The sequence below is a fragment of the Ictidomys tridecemlineatus genome, chromosome 2 (genome assembly GCF_052094955.1).
Source record: "Ictidomys tridecemlineatus isolate mIctTri1 chromosome 2, mIctTri1.hap1, whole genome shotgun sequence".
In the NCBI taxonomy this organism is placed as follows: Eukaryota; Metazoa; Chordata; class Mammalia; order Rodentia; family Sciuridae; genus Ictidomys; species Ictidomys tridecemlineatus.
The window spans coordinates 174,241,148-174,263,717 of NC_135478.1; the positions used below are offsets into that span (position 1 = coordinate 174,241,148).

At 38.1% G+C, this 22,570-nt stretch overlaps 2 protein-coding genes across 5 annotated transcripts in view; both read right to left on the reverse strand.

Annotated features, from left to right (window-relative positions):
• The window catches only part of Slc26a5 (solute carrier family 26 member 5), a 49,658-nt gene extending 45,377 nt beyond the window's left edge, over positions 1-4,281 (reverse strand). For 2 of the 3 annotated variants that reach the window (XM_078040190.1, XM_078040193.1), the window contains exons 1-2: positions 4,149-4,249; positions 799-916 (exon numbers count right to left, since the gene is read on the reverse strand). The gene's annotated coding sequence lies outside the window, so the exon portion shown is untranslated. Of the gene's footprint in view, positions 1-798; positions 917-4,148 lie in introns of all 3 variants that reach the window. The other variant, XM_078040191.1, reaches the window with a different exon arrangement.
• A 12,867-nt stretch (positions 4,282-17,148) lies between these two features.
• The window catches only part of Reln (reelin), a 453,190-nt gene continuing 447,768 nt past the window's right edge, over positions 17,149-22,570 (reverse strand). For both annotated transcript variants that reach the window (XM_078040200.1, XM_078040199.1), the window contains one exon: positions 17,149-18,274. In XM_078040200.1, coding sequence (XP_077896326.1) covers positions 18,178-18,274 — 97 coding nt within the window. In that variant the 3' untranslated portion in view covers positions 17,149-18,177. The remainder of the gene's footprint in view (positions 18,275-22,570) is intronic.

The window sequence follows — 22,570 nt, forward strand, 5'->3', positions numbered from 1 at the left end:
AAGATTACAGAATCTCAGAATTGGTTCTTTGTGATTATTTAACCCAGTGATTCTGATTCTTGACTGGATATTATTATTTCCTGGAGGAACTTTTAAAAGATGTCTGGGCTTACCTTAGTCCAATTAAATCAAAATCTTTTTCTTTTTTCCAAATAAACTTTCAAGTGATGAAAACATAATGGGCCTACCTACATACTAGTAGCTGAGAAACACAGGTACCATATGTCAGCCTACTTTTTTTAGAGACAGAGTGTCACTGAGTTGCTTAGTGCCTCACCATTGCTAAGGCTGGCTTTGAACTTGCAATCCTCCTGTCTCAGCCTCCTGAGTCACTGGGATTACAGGTGTGCGCCACCTCGCCCAGCTGCCAGCGTACTTTTATACATAGCAAAACCAAGGTCCAAAGAATTTAATTGACTTGCCCAAGATCATATGCCTAGCTACCCATGTCTAGAAGGGCCTGGATTAAAGCCATGATCTCCATGAATTTAAACATCTACCAATAATATTCTAGACTTGATTCTAGACCAGTCGCAAATTGCCAGTCAAGAATAAGGTTAGCCAAGTCTGGTTGATATCTAAGTTATATATCAGGATCAGTTAAGCTGATCCTGACCTAAGTTCAAAGGTAAGGATAAGGTATGAGGATTCTGGCATTCTCTTTTATATTTTTCTTCCAAATAGTGGTGTATGAATCACACCTCTGGAGATTTAAGGATCCCTTTGCTCTAGATTAAATTTGTTACTACCTATGTCCCACTGTCTCATTTTACTAATTCCAGAAGGCCCTTTACTTACCCAGATCCAATGTGCAGTACAAGAGGCAGGGGACAGAATCCCCAGCTGGGAGCTCAGTGAAGTTTAGTGAAACCTTGATTAGTGGGGCTGACAGTTGAAGGGACAGCTCACTCCCCCCCTGGGTAAAGAAGAAAGGGAGTTAACACAGCAACTGCTGGTTTGTTCTTAGAAGTCATGCCTAAATGTTCATTGATTTCTAATTCCTAATTCCAACCCACTCCAAGATACAGCTACTGTTATCACAGTGGTTTACATAGACTTTAACACTTACAAAATAAATAAAAATTGAATAAATAAATAGACAAATAAATCTTCCTAAAGGTGAACTGCTATGGTTTGAGGGAGATGGACTCCTTGATTTTTTAATTCAACCATTCCCATACTTAGTAAGTCAAGGGTAGAAAATTATGTGTGAGAAACTGTTCCCCCAAATAGGATACCAGTACTGGGAACAAATCTTAGAACCACTTTTCTTGAGAAAAGCAAGAAAAATTAAAAAATAAGGCTAGGTATAGTAATGCACATCCCTGCAACTCCAGAGGCTGAGGCATGAGGATCACAAGTTTGAGGCCCAACTGGGCAACTTAGCAAAAACTTTCAAAATAAAAACAAAAAGTGCTGGGGATGCAGCTCAGTGGAAGAGTGTCCCTGGGTTCAATCCCTGGCACACAAAACAACAAAATACAAAAAGTGAGAATGGTATAATATTCAAGAAAAAGAGCTCTTTTTATTGTCAATTAAAATATCAATTAAATATTAATTAAAAATTAATATAATTAAAGTGTCTTTAGTCTTTCACAGATAATCCAGAACACTTACATAAGAGGCCAGGTATTTATTTCATGTGTAAGTAGAATAATACACTCAGTTTGTGGATTTATCCACATCCCTCTTCATTCTCATTTTTCTCTATCTATCTGCCCTCTTATAAAGCAAGATCTATTAACCCTGATATGAGGAATCCTCTGAAAGGTGTTCAACATTTTGAGTAGGTGTGCATTTTTTTTTTTTTCTGGAGATGAAATCCCTACCGTTTGCTAGATTTTGAAAAAGACCTGTCCACTCTCTCAAAGTCCCCTACAATACAATTGGTTTTCAAAGGTTGAGTTGAGCAGTAGATAATAATATTCATCGTTCTTGGTACCTAGAAATGAAAGATTTTATGAAATTGTCCTCTGGAACTACTGTCCAAAAGAAGAATTAAAAGATTCAATGAAATTGGGTGCATTCTCCAAAAGAATGGACTTAGATAAAAGATGGTTTGGGAGGTCCCAGAGGATTAAAGTTATCCATGTTTACTCTGTCTTCCTTCATATAAGATTTTACTAGTTTGAAAGCAAAAGAAAGAAAAACCATCATTTCATCACTTGTTGATTTTAACTGTATTAATTTAATGGTAATTCAAACATCAGGAGAAATGAATGTGTCTTCTTATTTATATTTCTGAGCAAACTGCTTACTTTGGAATTAATTAAAATGCAGACTAGCTGCTACTACAAAATAAAATACCCACCAGAAGACGTGTAAGACATTGAAAATGAGATGAAAACTCAACTGATTTTGATTTTCAATCAAACTGGTGCTACAAACCTGTATCAACCCACTGTTTTAATTAGAAATTTCCCCAGTCTTTCAATCTTCAGTTCTTAGCCACAGGCCTTTACACAGATAGCACTCACATACTTACTGGATTGAGTAAATTCTTTTGGTATCGCTCATAAATTAATGAGGAACCTGTAACTCTGTAAAGTTTCAGAGTAGTTAAAGAGAGAGAGAAAAAAGAAATGCTATGCAACAGAACTGGGACCTCAGGTGTTACTTAACAAACTAGAACACTTTCCAACAGTGCACTTAAGATATCAGCTATAGCAACCTTACCCAGGAATTCTTTACCCTAAGTTTTTTTCTAATGCAAATTAGTTTGAATTTCGTTTTCCTCCCTCTTGTCCCTTCTGGTACAAAACAATACTACCCTACAGCAATTAGATCACCTGGCAAAAAGTATCTCAGCTAGGGCTGCAGCACAGAGGTAGTGCTAGAAGGTGTAAGGCCCTGAGTTCAATTCCCAGCACCACAAGAAAATTTTAAAAAGGTCTTTCAAATTTCATTTCCAAAAGGAAATGTGCATTTCCTATTGCATATTTCAAACCCCATTCCATTTTCATTCTGGGTTAGTCCCTAAGCTAACTTTAGTAAATACGTTTAAATATAATGCACATTGTTCCCGGTTTTCAAATAAGATAAAGCAGAATCTCAGCAACCCCTCCAAATGTTTCCATTTTTGTTGCTGCTGTTGACAAGAGTCTTCATTAAGTTTTTTAAAAATTCTAGACTCTAGATCAGCCCACAGTATTCATCACACCAGGAAAAGAATCTCCCCTTCCTCACAGTGTATCTGGTGATGGCCTTCTCCACAGCAGTAAATCCTTGCAGTTTTCTTAAGTTCACTGAGAATGTCCGGTTTGTCTCCTTGGGGGCCCGGTCCCCAGTACGTACCCAACCAGGCATAATCAATACAAGTAAATTGGTTTCCTGATAATGGCCTTTGCTACCTTCAAACACTTGGAGCCACTATTATGGTAGAGCACCTGCTACAAGGAGAACAATGAATTTTTAGGCAGGAAGCCAATACCAACTTTCAGGGCATAATTTTTTTTTTTTTAAGCAGATTAGTGGAAGCAAGGGGCCAAGCAGTGTTGTGTGATGTGCGGAGGGGCCGGGTCTCGAAACCCGTTTACCCTCCGTGGATTGCCCAGGCAGTCAAATGCCAGTAGAACCCATTCTGACACAGCCCGAGGCAGCGCTGGGCTCCAGAGAGAAGGCTAAAGGAATCGCTGAACGTTTTTTGTTTTGTTAAATTGGATTTTGTTACAAACAGGCTAGAACTAAGAGGGACTCGATTCTGGCCACAGCAGGGCAAGTATGAAGTATGACAATATTTTGGAAGCAAGGGTCAGGGCGCATGAGAAATTATGAACACGAAACTGTAAACAGCAAAGAGCTGGGTTAGAACCAAAGGGACTTCCAGAGGCAAACGTCTAGTAAAAATCTCTCTGCAGAGGGTGAAGGGACCAGTTAGGGGAAAGCAAGGGAAAGCACACCCTGAGACTTTATCCCCGCAAGGTGTGGGCAAGTCAGATTTGTGGGTTATTAGTTTTAGAAGAGTGAGAAAGGCCTGAAGGTAAAGTCCGAGGCAGAGGGACAGACCCCCTGGGAGAGGCGGTGACCGCCCGAGCCCAGATCGGGTGGGCATCGGTGGCGTCAGCGCTCGGCGCCCGTTACCCCCAGGGCGCAGAGCCCGAGGTACCCTGGTGAGCTCCCCCGACCCGCGGCCGCCCGCGCACACTCACCGGCCGGCGCTGCCCGGGGCTGCCCTGGGCGGAGCCGCCGCTGCCGCCTGGACGCCGCGCCGCTGCCTCCCGGTGCGGCTCTCGGAGGAGGCGCCGGCCGGTCAGTGGAGGCGCGGCGCGCAGCAGCGCTCCGGGTAACCCGAGCCCGTCCCGCCCCGCCTCGGAGCCGGGACCGCGCGCAGCCCGCCCCTCGGAAGGCCAGCCCCAGAGCCCGCCGTCACCGCCGCCCCCCGCCCGACCCTGGGGCTTTGGGCTCCCCTGCTCCCCAGAGTCTCCTAGAACTTTCTAGGATGTGCTTGGAAATGAACACTTTAGTCGACAGGCCAAGAGGAGTTACTGAGCGAGACATGCTTTCATCCTTCATCGCCCATGAATTTCTCAAGATGGGATTCCTGTAGCCTTGGGGTGAAAAGTAAAAGGCAAATTTAGAGGTTAGGTTCAAGAAAACTCAGTAAGCGAGCAATAATATTCAAGTGCAAAACATTGCTCCATTGCTTATTATTTGAATGAAAACATTCAAACATTTAAAAAGACAGTCATTGTGGAGATATAAGCATAGGGACATTCTAAAACTTAGAAAATACTCAGTGGAAAAAAATGCATTTTTTTCCCCTTTTAAAACAAGCTTTGGTGAGCTGTCTTTGATTAACAATTTACTTACAAGTACTGACTATCGTGCAACAAGGCAATGGTTGATAGGTTACTTTGCAGGCATTTGAGTTAGAATTTACACCCCCCCCCCCAAAAAAAAACCCCACAAAAAAAACAACCTTTATTTTTTGTTTTTTAATGCAAATTAACCAACCTGTTACTCCGGAGAAAGGAATATAAACAGAAGGAAGATGAGGAACGGAAAGGAAAAAGAGGGGAAAGAAAAGAGGAAGGAAGGAAGGAAGCAGCCTGTTTTGTTTCTGACAGCTGGGATTCAGGAGAGCACTGCTGCCAAAGTGCCAGGATCCAGGAAGGTGAAATAGAAAACCATTTCAGACAATTTCTTCTGGTTTTATCGTTTTGCAAAAATTATATCTGGCTCATAAGGAACACTTTTTTGTTTCTGCTTTGTGCATTTCTGTGCGCGTAACACTGTAGTGACACAGGTGATGAGCTAGCTATTTGGCAGCCGGTTTTAAAACCAAAAACCCCGCCTAGAGACACCAATGACTTCTGACCAGGGTTTCTCACCGGCAGAGAACAGAGGCCAGACTCAGCCCCAGGTGCTCTATTTCAGAGAGAGAGAGCCACAAATTCCTTCTGTATACCACTGGAGGGCACTGTTTTCAAGGGTTCGAGAGCGCTGCGTGTCCTGTGCTCAGAAGCGACTGTTTTATCTGGGCGCTTGTATAGAAATGAGTTTGCTTTTCTCCAGTTTTTTGAACATCTCTGAACAAATCCTAACAGGGAGAATTACTAAGGAGCAGTTGAGCTCCTCGGCATGCGTTTCTGGTATCTTTCATTTGCCACTTGGCCTTTGCTAACTTGAGATTACCTTGTCACATACATGTCCTGTAGCTCAATACTTCTTAAACAACTAGCATATGAATCACCTGTAGACCCCAGTTTGATTTAGTAGGTCTGAACTGGGCCTGAGACAGGCATCTCCAACAAGCTACTGGATGAGGCTCATGCGCTATTGGAGGACCAAACTTTGGAGTAGCAACATTGTAGAGATGGTTTACAGAACACTTGGGCAGTGGGGGGTGGGGGTGGGGTGGATAGCTCTCAGGTACCTATTATAACCACAATAATAGAAACAGTGTTACTTTGTGCAGGGCTTACCTATACTAAGTACTGTTCTAAGCACTTAATCTGTTAACTCATATTACCACAACTTTGTGAGTTAGGCACAGCTATTATTTCTAGTTCAGGGATGAGTTCACTTTGAGTTTTAGTCCCCCCTACCCCTCTTTCCCATCTTTGATGGCTTACTTCTACTCTTCAAGCCTGTGGAAAATGAATATGATTCAAAAAGTGAAAACTGCACAAAAAAACACACTCGGAGAAGTGCATTTCTTCTGGAATTCCACCCATTCTGCTCAGTCCTCTGAGTAAACAACTTCATGGTTTTCTGGTTTGTCTTTCCTGTGTTTCTTTGGTAAAGCTAAGTGATCCATGTGTATCCTTCCCCAGCTTCTTTCTCACACAAAAGGAGACAAGCTCTACATGATTTTTTGCACTTCTTTCATATACCAGTATCTTACGGAGTGATCTCCATGTCACCTCACAATCTTCCTCATTGTTTTTTACAGCTGCATGGGCCATCAAATACACATTCCATTGTGTGGTTCCATAGTGTGTTCAAATAGTAGCTGGCCTATGTTTGGACAGTTATGTGGTTTCTAGTATTTTTCAGTTACAAATGATGCTGCAATTAAGAACCTTTTGCATGTATATTTTCATATTTTTGGCAGTATATCTTCAGGGTAAATCCTTAGAAGTGGGGTTGCTGTTTGCTGGGTCACCAGATCAATGTGTATATAGTAATCAAAAGATTTTTTTAAGCTATTGCCATACTCTTTTCCTTAGAGCTTATATCATTTTACTTTTCAATATTTTACACAGCAACATATGAGAGTGTCTGTGCTCCACAAGCTTTCTAAGCTTTATTGTCAAGTTTTTGAATTTTGCAATCTGATGGGTAAGAACTAGTATCTCAATGAGGTTTAATTATTTAAATATCTATTATAATAAGTGAAGTTGAACAAACTTTTGTATATTTAAGGGCCATTTTATTTATTTTTATTAATGTTATATTTGTCTTTTGCTCATTTTTTAATACGGAATTTTTGGTTTCCTTTTGTCTTCAATTTTAAAAGATCTTTGTAAGGGATATAAGCTCTTTATCTGTGATACGTATTCCAAATATATTCTCTCAATTTATCATTTGTATTTTGACTTTAAACCATTATTTTTGTTGACAGGAATAGCTGTAATTATTTAAAACATGTTCTTGTAATACACATATGTAATTCAATTGTGATTACTTAACTCTCATAGTAGTTCCATAAGTAGATATTATTTATTTCATTTTACAAACAGCAGTCCAGTATTAAATGATTTGTCCATGGATCTAATGCTAATAAACAATATCATTTTTGGAATGCTTATTTTTTAATACTTATTTTTTAGTTGTAGTTGGACACAATACCTTTATTTCACTAATTTATTTATATGTGGTGCTGAGGATCGAACCCAGGGTCTTGCACATGCAAGGCGAGTGCTCTACTGCTAAGCCACAACCCCAGCCCGTGGAATGCTTATGTGTTTACTTATTGTTTTTACAACTGTTACTTTTTAAAACACTATGTGAGCTGGGCATGGTGGCACATACCTGTAATCCTGGTGGCTTGGGAGGCTGAGGCAGGAGGATTGCGAGTTCAAAGCCAGCCTCAACAAAAGCAAAGCACTAATTAACTCAGCGAGACCCTGTCTCCAAGTAAAATACAAAAAGAGCTGGGGATGTGGCTCAGTATTCAAAAGCCTCTGAGTTCAATACCTGGTTACCATCCTCCTGAAAAAAAAAACAAAAACACTATGTGGCAGGCACTGAGACTATAATGGTAAATTATTTAGGGGGACTTTATAGCCCAGCAAACAAGAAGCCAGATTTTTGTCAAGATAATCATACTAATAAAAGTGTAATTACAAACTTGGATAAATGTGTTAAAAGAAAAAAAAAAAGATGAGCACATTTAAATAAAAACCTAATCCAGATAAAGAAGGCCTGAGGTATTTGAAATTAGGCATCAACTAGATGGAGATGAGGGGGTGTGGTGGCCACACCAGGGCATTGGTCAGTCCAGCTGCAGGCTACATTTCTGATCTCGTCACACCCTAGACCAGGCATCTTGACACAGCACAAACTGCATAACCAAGGGCCAGCATGTGTGCAAACCTACATGGGTGGAATTAGCATTCAGGAACAGAAAGAAGCCTGAGGAGGCCCCCCCCCCCCCCCGTGGATGAGCACAAAGAGCAGAGTGAAGATAAAGCTGGAGAGGAAGGCAGGCCAGAGAAGGTGAGCCTGCCGGGCCAGGTGAAAAACTTTGTTTTCTGTCCTAAGAGCAATGTGAACTCTGGGGAGTTTAAGCAGGAGGTGAGAGGATCAGTCTAGTTGCTGCTTGGAAAATGTGTCGGAAAGGACCAGGATGGATGCAGAGGAGGGCCAAATCCTGGTTACTGTAATAATTTTCTATCAATAAGTAGAGAGACTAGAAAAATGTAAACAGAACAGTAAGAGGAAAGCTAGAGGACATAAAGGACAAGGGCATCGTTAGATTTTATGAGAATTAGAAAGAAGTGCTTCTCTAGATGACAAGTTTTTAAAAGGCATCTCCAGGCAGGTGAGATGGTGCACAACTATAATTCCATACTCTTGGGAAGCTGAGACAGAGGATTGCAAATTTGAGTCCTATACCCTGGCTCAAAATAAAAAAAAAAAATAAACTTGGGATGTAATCCTGTTCAATCCCAAGTATGAAGGGAAAAAAAGAAAGAAAGAAACACATCTCCTCTGGCAGAGGCATTCCTATAGATGCAGGGCTTGGGCAGCAGACAGTGGCATTGCAAAAAGAATCAGGCTTCCCCTTCCTCTAGAAAGATTCAGCTCCACACCAGGGCATTGGTCAGTCTAGCTACAGGCTACATTTCTGATTCCATCACACCCTAGACCAGGCATCTTGATACAGCACAAATTGCATAACCAAGTTCAATGTCCATGGCAAGAGAAGAGAACATAACCAGAGGGATGATTTGGTCAACTATGTCAAAGCAAAGTCAAGAAGAACTTCTTCTTCTGACATTGGAAGAGGACTGACAAATGTTTATTTGATACAAAAACATTGAGACCCTTGGGAACCTTGAGCAGGATCTATTTTGATAAAGAGATGAAAGCAGAAGTTGCAGTGAAGTGAAATGAGAATCAAACAGATGGAGAAGAAGGTGCTAACTTGTATAATTTAAATGTGAGGGGCTGGGGTTGTGGCTCATTGGTAGAGCACTTGCCTAGCATGTGTGAGGCACTGGGTTCGATCCTCAGCACCACATTTCAAAAAAAAAAAAAAAACTAAATAAACATAATAAAGGTATAATAAAGAAACTTGCAAGGAGTTTGTAAGGGGAAGGAGATGTGTGGTGCTGAAGTAGAGTTAGCTAGGAGAGGCATGAGGATATTTGCAGAGTGATGAAATAGGATCCAGTTTATGGAACATTGTTGATTATACAGGAGAAAGAAGAGATGCTATAGGATAAGTACTGGGAGACAATTCTCCATGGACCTTTTGCATTTCTGTACATTTTGTGGGAGCTTTGTTCCAGGTTGCCTTTTCAGAGATATTTGTATAGGAACAGCCTTGAAAGATAGAGATGGCATCTCCCTTTAGACTAGAGGGCACATATGTTTGCCATTCAGGATAAGATTTCCTTCCAGAGCAAAGAGTGGGCATGTTTGCTAGTGGCCCATTTAAAAGACTGGGGTTTCCTAATCTCAGGGTTCCTCAGCTGTGACACAAACCCACTGTGCACAGCATCCATCTGGGTCCATCTCTATATCACTTCCCACCCATAGGACTTAGGTTGGAGAACTATGTAGCCAACTCAAAAATGAAGTTCATGTTATCTTCTGTTCTGTAAGTCATAAAGTCCTTTGTCTTTGACCTAGGATCTATGAAATGGTGGCAGATTAACTTGTCAAGAACCTCATAGTTCCTTTTTTTTTTACATGATTGCATGATCTTTTTTTTTTTTTTTTTTTTATGAGCACTTTTTTTTGTGTGTGTGGTGCTGGGGATTGAACCCAGGGCCTTATGCAAGCAATCTACCAACTGAGCTATATCCCCAGCCGATACTTCATAGTTCTTAATAGTACGTTTTCTGAGAAAGAAAGAGAGGATTGAATCCAGAGCACTGTGAGGAGTTGGCATTAGATCAGGAGTGGGAATGAGATTCTTTTCAGATTATCTGTTTTTCACCAAACTTTCATTCATTTAGTTATGATGTGTCTGGGAATGTTTTTATTCTGTTTGTTTATCCTGCCTGAAGTTTTCTGAGATTTTTGGGTTTATTTTGGTACCAGGGATTGAACTCAGGGGCACTCAACCACTGAGCCACATCCCTAGCCCTATTTTGTATTTTATTTAGAGACAGGGTCTCACTAAGTTGCTGAGCACCTTGCTTTTGCTGGCCTGCCTCTGCCTCCTAAGCCGCTGGCTTGCTGAGATTTTTTGATCTGTAGATTTATACACTTTATCATTTGAGAGATGGTTAATCTGCAGGATGGGAACTCAAGCTGTTTTTCGGCACAGGGATTTGGTCAGGGTTCTGGTTGTATGTGAGTGTGTCTTAGGGAGAGGGCCCAAAGATAACTTTCTTCTTTTGCTGTTTTACCAAGCTCCAAACACAGAAGATACTAGAATACTAGTATTCTGTTACAGTTTGGACATTTAGAGGAAGACCAAAAAATCAACTTCAAACCACTGAAAATATCAATGCAGTGGATATTTCATTAGGAGTGATAGGATTTCTTTTTCAGCCTTTAAGGGAGCTATGCAGTTTCTGCTAGGTGATTGTGAAGGCATTAAAAGTGTCTGATTTTTCACGATGCCTGCTGTCTGTGGGACTAACACTAAGGGGCTACTATAATGTCTAGTGTAAGTTAGCTAACTGTCACTAGGTTTACTGAGGCAGAACCTGTAGGATATTGTTTGAAATTGACATTCTCTATTGTTACTTTGCTCATTTTTACATTCTCTTTTTTGTTTTTACTGGAAAGATGATGCTCAGTTTTAAACAAAGTGTACAGATTCCTTGTTACAATAAAAATGTATGCGCGCGCTCACACACACACACACACACACACACACACACACACACACACAAGCTATATTTTCCAGGCTTAACTTCTCTTCCTCTGATGTTTAGGCATGAAGCTGGTACAGTGGGTATAGGAATAGATAATAAGTTCACAGGAGAGTGACAGACCTTCTCCTTATCACTGCATACTCTCCTATGTGTATAAAAAACATCATTTTCCATTCATCTGGGATTAAAAGAATTGTAAAAATTCATTTATAATAAGCACCCAAAGGATTAGATAGAAGATGCAGTATTAAAGCTTCCTCTCTTCTGAACTGGAATGCTCTTAATGACAGCTGTTTTTTTCTGCTGACCAAATAAATAAAAGTAGACTTTTATCTTTACTACTCTATTTTGGATGTGAGCAGTTTTCAGTGACTCTTGAGAAATATGGATCGTTAGTAAAATCCTTGTCAGAGCGTTTAAAATGATCCCTCAGCTCTTGTCCCAGGCCCACCTACTTTTAATTCTAGTCTCTCGGTTTTTTTTTTCTTAACTTATTCCAACTGTTCTCTATACATTGGCCAGAGAAGGCTAATAGAAAGGTATCTGCTCAAAACCATCCAACAGCTTTCCAATGAATGCCCCTTGGTTAAAGCTGCATTTGATTAATATGAGAAATTATTTCCATCTGTCACTCCTAACTCCCCCAGCAGCCCTGTCCTGCTCACAGCCCTTGACAGTGAGTTTCAAGCTGCTTCTTATAATATAAGCGGCTCAAATCCAAATGATCTACAGCTCCCTTAAGGAGTGAAGCTAGTTCCTGGTTTTGTGGATTTGCACATATTGCTCTCTTCCTACCATATATCTCTAGTGTGTCTGCCTGAGAAATCGTATATATTCTTTTTTTTTTTCTGGCTATAATAATTTAGAACTTCACATGGGAATGGAGACTAACACAACTCTTTTGTAAGCACACACAACTCATTTAGACATTAACATCTTAACTACTTTATTCTGACTTTTTAAGGAGAAGTAAAACACTTTAGGTAGAGCTGATATCTTCCACATAATGCCTTCTGATCTTATTCCCTTGCCTGAGATAACTGCTATCATTAATTTGTATTTATTCCCACACATGCTTTTATACTTTCATTATGTATGTATCGATAAGCAATACACAGTATTTGTTAGCAAGTTTTAAGATCTGGTAAATGGTTCACATTATATTTGTAATTTTACAACTTGTTTGGTTGTTGTTGATAGGCATACTCTTCACATCATATAACAGTATATTATATGAATAAACAATGTATCCATTCTCTTGTTGATGAACTTTATTGAATTTTTTGTTTGTTTGTTTGTTTGGGTAATGGAAATTGAACTCAGGGACACTCAACAACTTAGCCATATCCCCAGCCCTATTTTGTATTTTATTTAGAGACAGTGGTCTCACTGAATTTCTTAGTGCCTTGCTTTTGCTGAGGCTGGCTTTGAAGTTGTGATCCTCCTGCCTCAGCCTTGGGATTACAGGTGTTTTGCTGCTATGCCCTGTGATTATTTGCAATTATTAAAAAGAAAGTGTGGTATATATACACAGTGGAATATTAATCAGGTTTAAAGAAGAATGAAATGATGAATTTTGCCAGTAAATGGATGGAGCTGGAGAATATCATGCTAAGTGAAATAAGCCAATCCTAAAAAACCAAAGCCTGAATGTCTTCTCTGATATGCAGATGGTAATACACAATAGAGGGGGTTGGTTAGGGAAGAATAGAGTTACTTTGGCTTAGACTGAAGGGAGTAATAGTGGGAGGAGGTTATGGGGTAAGAATGATATTAGAAGGAATTAATTGGACATTACTACCCTATGTGCATATATGACTGCACGGCCAGTGTGATTCTACATCATGTACAACCAGAAGAATAAGAAGTTATACTCCATTTATGTATGATGGGTCAAAGTGCATTCTACTGTCATGTTTAACTAATTAGAACAACAACAACAACAGAATAATGAGGCAAAAAAAGTTTATTGTGAATTTTCTTATACACATCTCCTTGTGTATGTATGTTATGATTTAGACATTAGGTGTCCTCCAAATACTCATGTATGAGACAATGCAAGAAAGTTTAAGAATGAAGTGATTGGGTTATAACAGGTTTATCCTAATCAGTGCATTAATCCCTTGGTAGGGATTAACTTGATGGTAACTGTAGGCAGGTAGGTATGGCTAGAGGAGAAGGGTCCTGGGGGCATGCCTTTGGGGTTTATATTTTGTCCTTGCAGAGTTTTCTCTTTGTTTCCTGGTGCCATGTTCCTTGCTAATTTCCTCTACCACACTCTTCCGCCATTATGTCCTGCCTCACCTCGAGCCCTGAGGAATGGAACCGGCCATCTATGGACTCACACCTCTGAAACAATGAGCCCCCCAAATAAACCTTTCCTCCTTTAATTGTTCTTGAAAAGCTGACTAAAATGACATATGTGGGAATTTTTCCATGATAATTACCTAGAAATAGCTGGGTCATCAGTACATATATTCAATGTTACTGATGTTACACTGCTCTCTACAGATGTTTGTATTAACTGTACAGGATTTTCTTAAGTGTATTCTCTAAGAGAAGGGACTAGACAAGAATGTCTACTTTCATCACTCTTATTCAATATAATACTGGAATCCTAGTTACAGAAATTAGTCAAGAGAAAGAAATAAAGTTCATCCAAACTGTGAAAGAGGAAGTCAAATTGTTCTTGTTTGCAGATGACCTGATCTTATGTATGTACAGAAAAACCTAAGGACTTCATCAAAAAACTTAGACCTGATAAAAAAAACTAGTTTTTGGTGGACACAACATCTTTTTATTTTTATGTGGTGCTGAGGATCGAATCCAGAGCCCGATGCATGCCAGGTGAGCACGCTACCTCTTGAGACACATCCCCAGCCCCACATTTTCTTTATCCTTTCATCTGTTGAAGGGCACCAATGTTGGTTCCATAACTTAGTTATAGTAAATTGAGCTGCTATAAACATCTATGTGGCTTCATCACTGTAGTATTCTGATTTTAAGTCCTTTGGGTATGTACAGAGGAGTGGGATAACTGGATCAAATGGTGGTTCCATACCAAGTTTTCTGAGGAATCTCCATACTGCTTTCAGGGATTTGGTCTTATTTTCTTAATTTGAATAATGAATTGCTTTAGTATAATCCTTTCTTTACTCATTAAAAATAAAACTGCTATGACTACATGCTTTCATTTCTTGAGTAAATATTTATGAATGGACTAGTTAAATCATATAGTAGGCGTATGCTTAGCTCTTTAAGACACTGCCAAACTGTTTTCCAAAATGATCTGTATGGTTTACAGTCTTGTCAACAGTATAGGAGAGTTCTAGCCCTTGCCCATACTTGATATTGTTAGTCTCTTATCAATACTAGCAGGTTTGCAGTGATATCCCAATGTGGTTTTAATTTGTATTTCCCTCATGATTAACCATGTTGAGCATAATTTCATGTGCTTATTTTCCCTCCTTATATCTATTTTAGTGAAGTGTCTGTTCAAATCTTTGCCTACTTTTTGTTTACTGGTTTATTTGTTTCATTATTTTTGAGTTTTGAGAGTTCCTCATGCATTCTGGATACAAGTCCTTGATCAGATATTATTTTGCAAGTATTTTGCCTGGTCTGTGATTAGTCTTCTACTTATTTTAGCAGTGTTTTACAAAGAGAAAAAGGTTTTAATTATTTTTGGTGTTAGTGTGTGTGTGTATGTGTGTGTGTGTATATATATATATATGTTATATATATATAACATATATATATGTTTTGGTTGGACACAATACCTTTATTTTATTTATTTTTATGTGCTGAGGATTGAACCCAGTGCCTTGCACATGCTAGGCGAGTGCTCTACCACCAAACCACAACCCCAGCCCCCCAAAAGTTTTTGATAACATTTTAATTAGCTGTATTTTTTAAAAAAATATTTTTTAGTTGTTAATGGGCCTTTATTTTATTTTAATTTATATGTGGTGCTGAGAATCAAACCTGGTGCTTCACACATGCAAAACAAACACCCTACCATAAACTAAAACCACAGCCGCTAATTTGCTGTTTTATGAAAGCAAGTTTATGCATTTTTGGTAGCATAGGTAAGATATTGCCAACCAATTTAATATTCTCCTATGTTTTTTTCTCCTAGAAATTTCACATTTTTAGGTTTTATATTTTGGTCTATGATCCATTTGGAGTTAATTTTTGTATATGATGTTAAGATATAGATAGAATTTTGTTCTTTTGCATTTGTGTATCCAATTCCAACTCCATTTGTTTAAAAGAGTTTCCTCAAAGCAACTTAGCAAGACCCTGTATCAAAAGAAAATATAATAAAAGGGCTGGGGATGTGGCTGAGTGGTTAAGTGTCCTGAGTTCAATCCCTGATATTCCCCTCCAAAAACAACAACAACAAAGACTATCCTTTCTCCATTGGATTACCTTTGTACTTTTGACAAAAATCAAGAAAAGCAAGTTGCTCACATATATTTGCCTGTCTTCCTGGACTCTCCACCTGTTTTATCGCTCTATTTGTCTGTCTTGATGAAAGAAAGTTTATGAAAGAAGCTGTACCATATTTTCTTGATTACCAGTTTTATAATAAATATTGAAAGAAAGTAGTTCTCCAATATTCTTCTCTTTCAAAGTTGCTTTGGCTATTCTTGGTCCTTTGCAATTCCCTATGTCTCAGGATCAGTTTGTCAAGTTCTATAGAAATGCCTGTGGGATTTTGACTGGAAATGCATGGATGTTTACGTCAATCTGGAGAGAGTTGACAAGCTAACAATATCAAGACGGGCAATTTGTAATCACAATACATCTCTCCATTTAGTTAGCTCTTTCATTTCTCTTAGCCATACTTTGAAGTTTTCAGTGTATAGGTCTTACACATAATTTCTCAGATTTATCCCTATTTCTTTTCTTCTTCTTTTTTTTTTTTTGTTTTTTTGGTTACCAGGGATTGAACTCAGGGGTACTCTACCACTGAGCCACATCCCCAGCCCTATTTTGTATTTTATTTAGAAATAGGGTCCCACTGAGTTGCTTAATGCCTTGCTTTTGCTGAGGCTGGCTTGAACTCTTGATCCTCCTGCCTCATCCTCCCGAGCCACTGGGATTACAGGTGAGTGCCATGGCTCCCAGCTGGATTTATTCCTATTTCATATTTGTGATGCTATTATGAACTGACTTACAAAAATGCTATCTCACTTCAATGTGGAATCTAAAATAATCAAACTCACAGAAGAAAATAGAGTGGTGGTTTCCAGGGATGGGAGCAAAGTGAAATAGGGAGATTAGTTACTCCAAGAGAATCAAGTTCCTCCTATGCAAGATGAGTACTTTCTGGAGAGCTGAGGTAAAGCCACGTGACTGAAGTTAGCAATAAGGTTGTAAGTTTGAAATTTGCTTAAGAGATCTTAAGTGTTCTCATCCCCCCAAAGGACTATGTATAATAGATATGTGAAGAATGAACACATAAATAAAATGACTGAAGTGGGCCATGTAGGAAAAATCCTCTGAAATCATAGTTTCATCATCTCTCACATTTAAATGTTTCAAAAGATACTGTTACCCCAGGGGTGCAGTCTACCTTCAAACGATGGCTAATTCATTAATTGGAGGTATATTTAGGTCCAATATTGTTGATGTCAAAAGAAAGAAAGTTTACCATGGCTGAACCCATGGTTTAAAATTTTTTCTCGATTTAAAAAAATCCTCTTGAAAATCAATAAAGCATTAACACACTTTTTATTTTTTCAGATGTCAAAAGCAAGGAGGAAAATGTCTAAATCACCATTTTTATCCTTGACATTTAGCTAGAACCTGCACTTCACAAGCACTCAATAAATATTTGTTGAATGAATGTATGAGAGCGCTTCTTGTAAGACAGGCATTGTGTTAACCACTAGGAAAATTCTTGGGAGATAAGTCATTTTCAGAATTCTTTATTGGCTTTTCTTAGTGTAACTACAGAGTGGTTAGTAGAAAAAGCTGAATAAGAGAAAAAAAATGCCTAAAATAAAAGCGTAATTGCTATGACCAATGATGAAACAAAAACATCATATGTATACTTGACTTCAACACCAACCTGACCAGGCTTACAAATCCTCCATGAAATTTAATTAAAAATAAATGAAGACAAATGAACTTCAAATGGCTTTTGGACATAATTTTTATTTAAGCATGGGCTTTTAGCATGGCTCACCCTGGAGTGCAGCCTTCAGTTATTCTAATAGAGAGGTCAGGGATACAGGGGCCATTATAATCTTGCTGGTGTTGGTTGCACTTCATCCAAAGAAGATGTGAATATGACCCGCAGGAAAAACAACCCACGAAGAGAACACAATGAAAAAACATCCACTGTTTTACAAATCACTTTGTTACTACAGACACAAAATGGCAGTTACTGTTAGTAAATCAGCCACAGAACACTTTTTAAAAAAGAAATCTGTAGACAAGGAAATGGGAATTCCTTTGTGGGAGACAGGGTCTTCATACACAATTTTTAAGTAGAAAATATTTCAAGGTCAAGCATTTTTCTCATCCACAAAACAATGCTAGATCAACGTACATTTTAAGGAGTATATTAAAGGAGATACAATATCTTTACAACTATTATCTTGAATAGGTATTTCAATTAACTTTCTGCAGAATATAAGTAGATCAAAATTCAGCAGCAAAATATTGCAACATAACACGTAAATACAGTTTCAATGTGTTATACTGTAGAAGAGAATACATAAAGGACAAACAATGATAATTTAATCATATAAAACATGATACAAAGCTGAAATACAGTCCACTTAAATAGCTTTGTGACCAAGAATGTTAAATACTGTGCTAAATGCCATTTTAAACATAAAATCTCTTAAATTTTTGTGCTTAAACTTTTTTTTTTCAGTTAAACTATTTCTTATTTTCAATACTGCCACTGTAACTGATATTACAACAGATCACAATTTTCACGGACACATCAACATGGAGACATTTACTTATGAGCAAATAAGTCACTTGTCATTAGTTCACAGTGTGGGAAAGTGGTATACACTCGGTCTGGAGAAGGGCTTTCTGTTAACCACCAAGTCCTTCACAGATATTTCCTGATATCAGATGTGGTGAGAGGTTTAAAGGAATGGAAAGCAACACGTCACATGTTGGAAGGAAAAATAATCTTTTTGATTCTTCATGGGTGTCGCCTAAGTGACCTTCGTCTTCTGTTGTAGAAGTGCCTGAGCCCATGTTGCCGTGAAAAATTCATCATGTAATTTTGTTTGCGAGTGCTGTTGAAATGAGAATGGATACAGGCAGGGAGGGAAAGGAGAAAGAGCATGTAAGTCCCATCATTGAATGTCAATCTGTTCTAGATCCTAAGTTACCTGCTATTTGAAAGCTTTCAGGATTCATAGGTCATGCTGACATTACCACCCAGGGACACAGGAAGTAAAGACTGATACCCACAGCCACTGCCCTTGGCCCTAAAGAAATCCCTTTCTTTTCAGAACCAGAAAAGAATCAGAAAAAAAAAAGTCTTTTTTTTTTCTTGATTTATAGCAAAAGCAGACATACACTTTCGGATTTTAATTTTATCCTTGAGCTCTTCCTGAAAACATCTATTTGACGAACTTTAGAGGAAGTACATGCTGGGCCCATGACCTTATTTACACATATCTTTAACAAGTAGGAAAAATAGTTTGATCACTCCAGTAAAGATTTTCACTTAAAGCTTAAAAAGCAAAACAAAGAAAAGCAAACTTGTTGGATGAATCAGCTGAACCTTCCTAATTTATGCAGTCCCTGGATGCAAAATGAGGAAGTACATTTCTCTTAGAATGTTGGATTCCATTGTCTTCCTCAAACAGTAAGCAATGGTGGTGGTATTCTATATACAGGGATTTATGAAATGGATACTATGCTAAAAAGAGGTCATAAAATACAAAGGAGATGAAATTGAATGTATAACTAATTGTAAACATGTTTACGTATTCTCCCTACATACACACATTGATACATACATACTATGTGTGAGGCTGGTAAAAATACTCAAAATGAATATCAGAAGCCTGCAGGAAACTGCATGGTATTGGGTGGGAGTGATGCTGTTAGGGTTTTGGCATGGAAAATACATTTTTAAAAGGATCATAATCTATAACATCACTGAAAAGAATCATACTCACACACTGATCTGAATGACAACATATTTATATGTCGCATCAATATGTGGTTTATGAGTGTGAGCCTATCAATATTTTCCATATTCACCGAGTCTCTTTGACTACATGGTCCCAAAGCCTTTCATCCTTAATACAAGGAAACTTAAAACACATGCAGAGTGGGATAATGTCATATGAGGCGATCTCACCATAAAGATCGACATGGCATGAATTTGAGTTAGGGAAGAGCAAAGGAAAAGGATAATTTTTCACTGAGAAGTGTAATCTTCTGGAATGTCAATCATTAATAATATACTAGTGTGGTGTAAAATGTTGCTGTTTTACCTAGTCTATTTTACTCAGCATTATACTTAGGGATATTATACTAGCACTTGTAAAATATAGAAAAATTTAAAGTAAGATAATTTTATAGTTAAATTTGATCATTTGAAAATTTATAATAAACTGTCTCAAAGCAAAATACATAAATTCAATTTCATGTATAATTAAGAAGCAATAACATCTGTGTTAAAAACCTGATTAAAAGATAGACATGAAATTGATATGTGTATTTTATAACATAAAGTGCTAATCACTTTCCACCCTGGATTTATTATAAAAATGCTATAAAATGGAAATAAAGAATATGCTCTGCAGGCATTTTAAAGAAACATAAAAACCCCTCAGGTTTTGTCTTCAGGTGGCCTAACTACCCATGATATTCCATACATCACCTAAGTTGATCAGTTTCAATGTCACGTTGGAAGACGCAACAAATGTGTCCATTATTCATCAGCAGCTATAAGTATTAACTGCTGCCTCTGTAAAACTGAGTTACAAAAAAAGGACAAGGAGCTGATGCACTGAACTCATCCACATCAGGAGAAATTATCTGGTTACTTCTTTATTCACAAAATCTTGGGACTGGTTTTTGATCTATTCCTGCCAGCACCCTAGGTCACCTCATAGCGTTTTCCCAAGCTGTTATAGTGGTCCCCTGAACTAGTCTCCTTATCCCGGTTCTCTCCCCGTATGAACGAAACTCCATTGACAGATAAACCATGAAGTGCTAGGAAAGAACAATTTAATAACACAATTGTGTGTCTGTTCTCCTATACAGACATACAATTGATTTGACACACCCATTTCAGTAAACTTTCCCCTGAATGATGGCTTCACCTTGCTCAAAAACCATTCCTAATTCTCTTGTGGATGGAGTGATATAAAAGCTACTTTAACCAGATATCTCATGTTCTCTGGATGTTTTCAGGCTTTCTCTCCCCTTTGCTTTCTACATAGACTTGTCAGAAGTCTTTTCTACCCAAGTCACTAGTCAACCTCCAGCATCATATCTTCAATGAATTGCTTCATTCCTCCCTTTGTTCCTTCCTTCCTTCCTGGTACCACCTCCAATATCACATCTTTAATTCCTTCCTTCCCTTCCTTTGGTCCTTGTTCCTTCCTTCCTGTACCAGGGATTAAACCCAGAGGTGCTTAACTAACACTGAGGCACATCCCCAGTCCTTATTTATTTATTTTTTATTTAGAGACAGGGCCTCGCTAAGTTGCTGAGGCTGGCTTTAAACTTGCAACCCTCCTGCCTCAGTCTCCCAAGCCACTGGAATTACAGGCTCATACCTTCAATTTCTACTTGTTCAAGTATCACATTTTCTATATTGCTTACCCCTCCCCTCCAGAAGTAATTTTTTTTTCTACTTTGAACTCTCATAGTGCTCATTTCCTACTTTATCTTGGCTCCCCATTTCTAAACTTCTGCCTGTCCCCCAGATCCCCCCACCCCATCCCACAGCACTGAGCCTCCTGCCTGACCCTTGGGTGGTCAAGTTGTGTTTATTGAACTTTTGGTGACTTACTGATTGGATTCCTGTCGTAAATCATTACTCTTTAACTATAAGGAATAATTGCAAAGTTAAAGCAATGAGATTATTTTGTTGAAAACACGTTTAAAGATATAAAGTACTAAAAAAAGTTAAAATACTTTACATTAAAAACTACAAACATAGAACACTCAAGATATTTAATTATTGATAGAAAAGTTACCTCAGTATACGGGAACAAAGGAACATTTAATTTAAACAAAAGTTGGTGTATGTTTAATGGCTTTAAAGCAACTTTGCTGTATAATTATTGGCTTGTTATAGAGCTGATTTAAATTTTCCATCCTTATGTGTCAGAAGATAAATATTAGCAGATTTCAGATCTTTAAAACCCTGCAAATTAGCCCAGGGTGTAAGTTTATAGCTAATTCAGGAAGCACATCGATTCACTGGACACTCTTTAATTTTGGATAAGTTTATGTATGAGGACCATATCTTTTGATTCCTGAGAATGTTAAAGTGAGCTCAATAATGTGCTTGTTTTATATGCCTAGTGTTTAAATGGTCATATTAAAAAATGACTTTTAAAGCATCCTTTAAATTAACTGGTTATTTGGTAATGTTAGACATAAATCTCTCTCAAGCCAGTTAGGTTGGAATCTAGTCAGGTGGATTTTTTCCATTTCATAAGGCTTTTAAAATCAAGCATTATGAGGAGCTAGAGCAAAATGCTGTCTAAATGTAGGACCATTCAATAAACTGGTATGGTTATAAGCATTATTGTGTCTTCTAAAATGTCTAACTTGCATATTAGGGAAATTTTTAATAGTTTTAAAGATCTGATATTTACTCAGTTTTTTTTTGTGTGAAGTTTATCTAAGTCTATTTTTACTTTTGATACATATAGATGTGTAGCTATAGATAACCTCATCAATAATAATAGGTACAATGGATTTTTAAAGATTTTTTTCTTTATTGCATACAGGGGAAAGTAATGTTTACATAAGTTCAATGAAAGCCAGTAGTACTCATGCCAAAAGCATGCTATGTCATTTGACATGTCAATTTGTTTTGGTAGTGGATAGAACTAGGACCATTTTGAAATTCTCCCATTATGAGTAAGTCATTAAAAGAAGGGAAAACAAACATCAGGGATTCCTGAAAATACCATTTAGATTTCCATTGTTGTGGAAGGAGTTTAGGGACTTAGATGGTATGTGGAATTATGATTCTGCATGGGAAATATGGGTGGTGCAAGATCTTTGAAGAACTAGTGACTCTCTTCTCTTTAGAATCATTACTCTACTGGAGCCACAATCTTAGCTCATTTGTTATTATGAAAACAATTCAACTGATTTTTTTCTTTTTTGTGCATGTGTGGTTTTGGGCCTTGTGCATATTAGGCAAGTGCTCTACCACTGAGCTACATTCCCAGCCCTCTACTGATTTTTTAATGGATTCTAAAGGAAATGGGAGAGTTGGAGATAAATAGAAGAATTTGACATGAAATTGAGGCATTTTTACTGGTCTGTAATTAACTCATTTTTCATCAAAAATTGGCTCAATAAATGATGATTTAGATGAATGT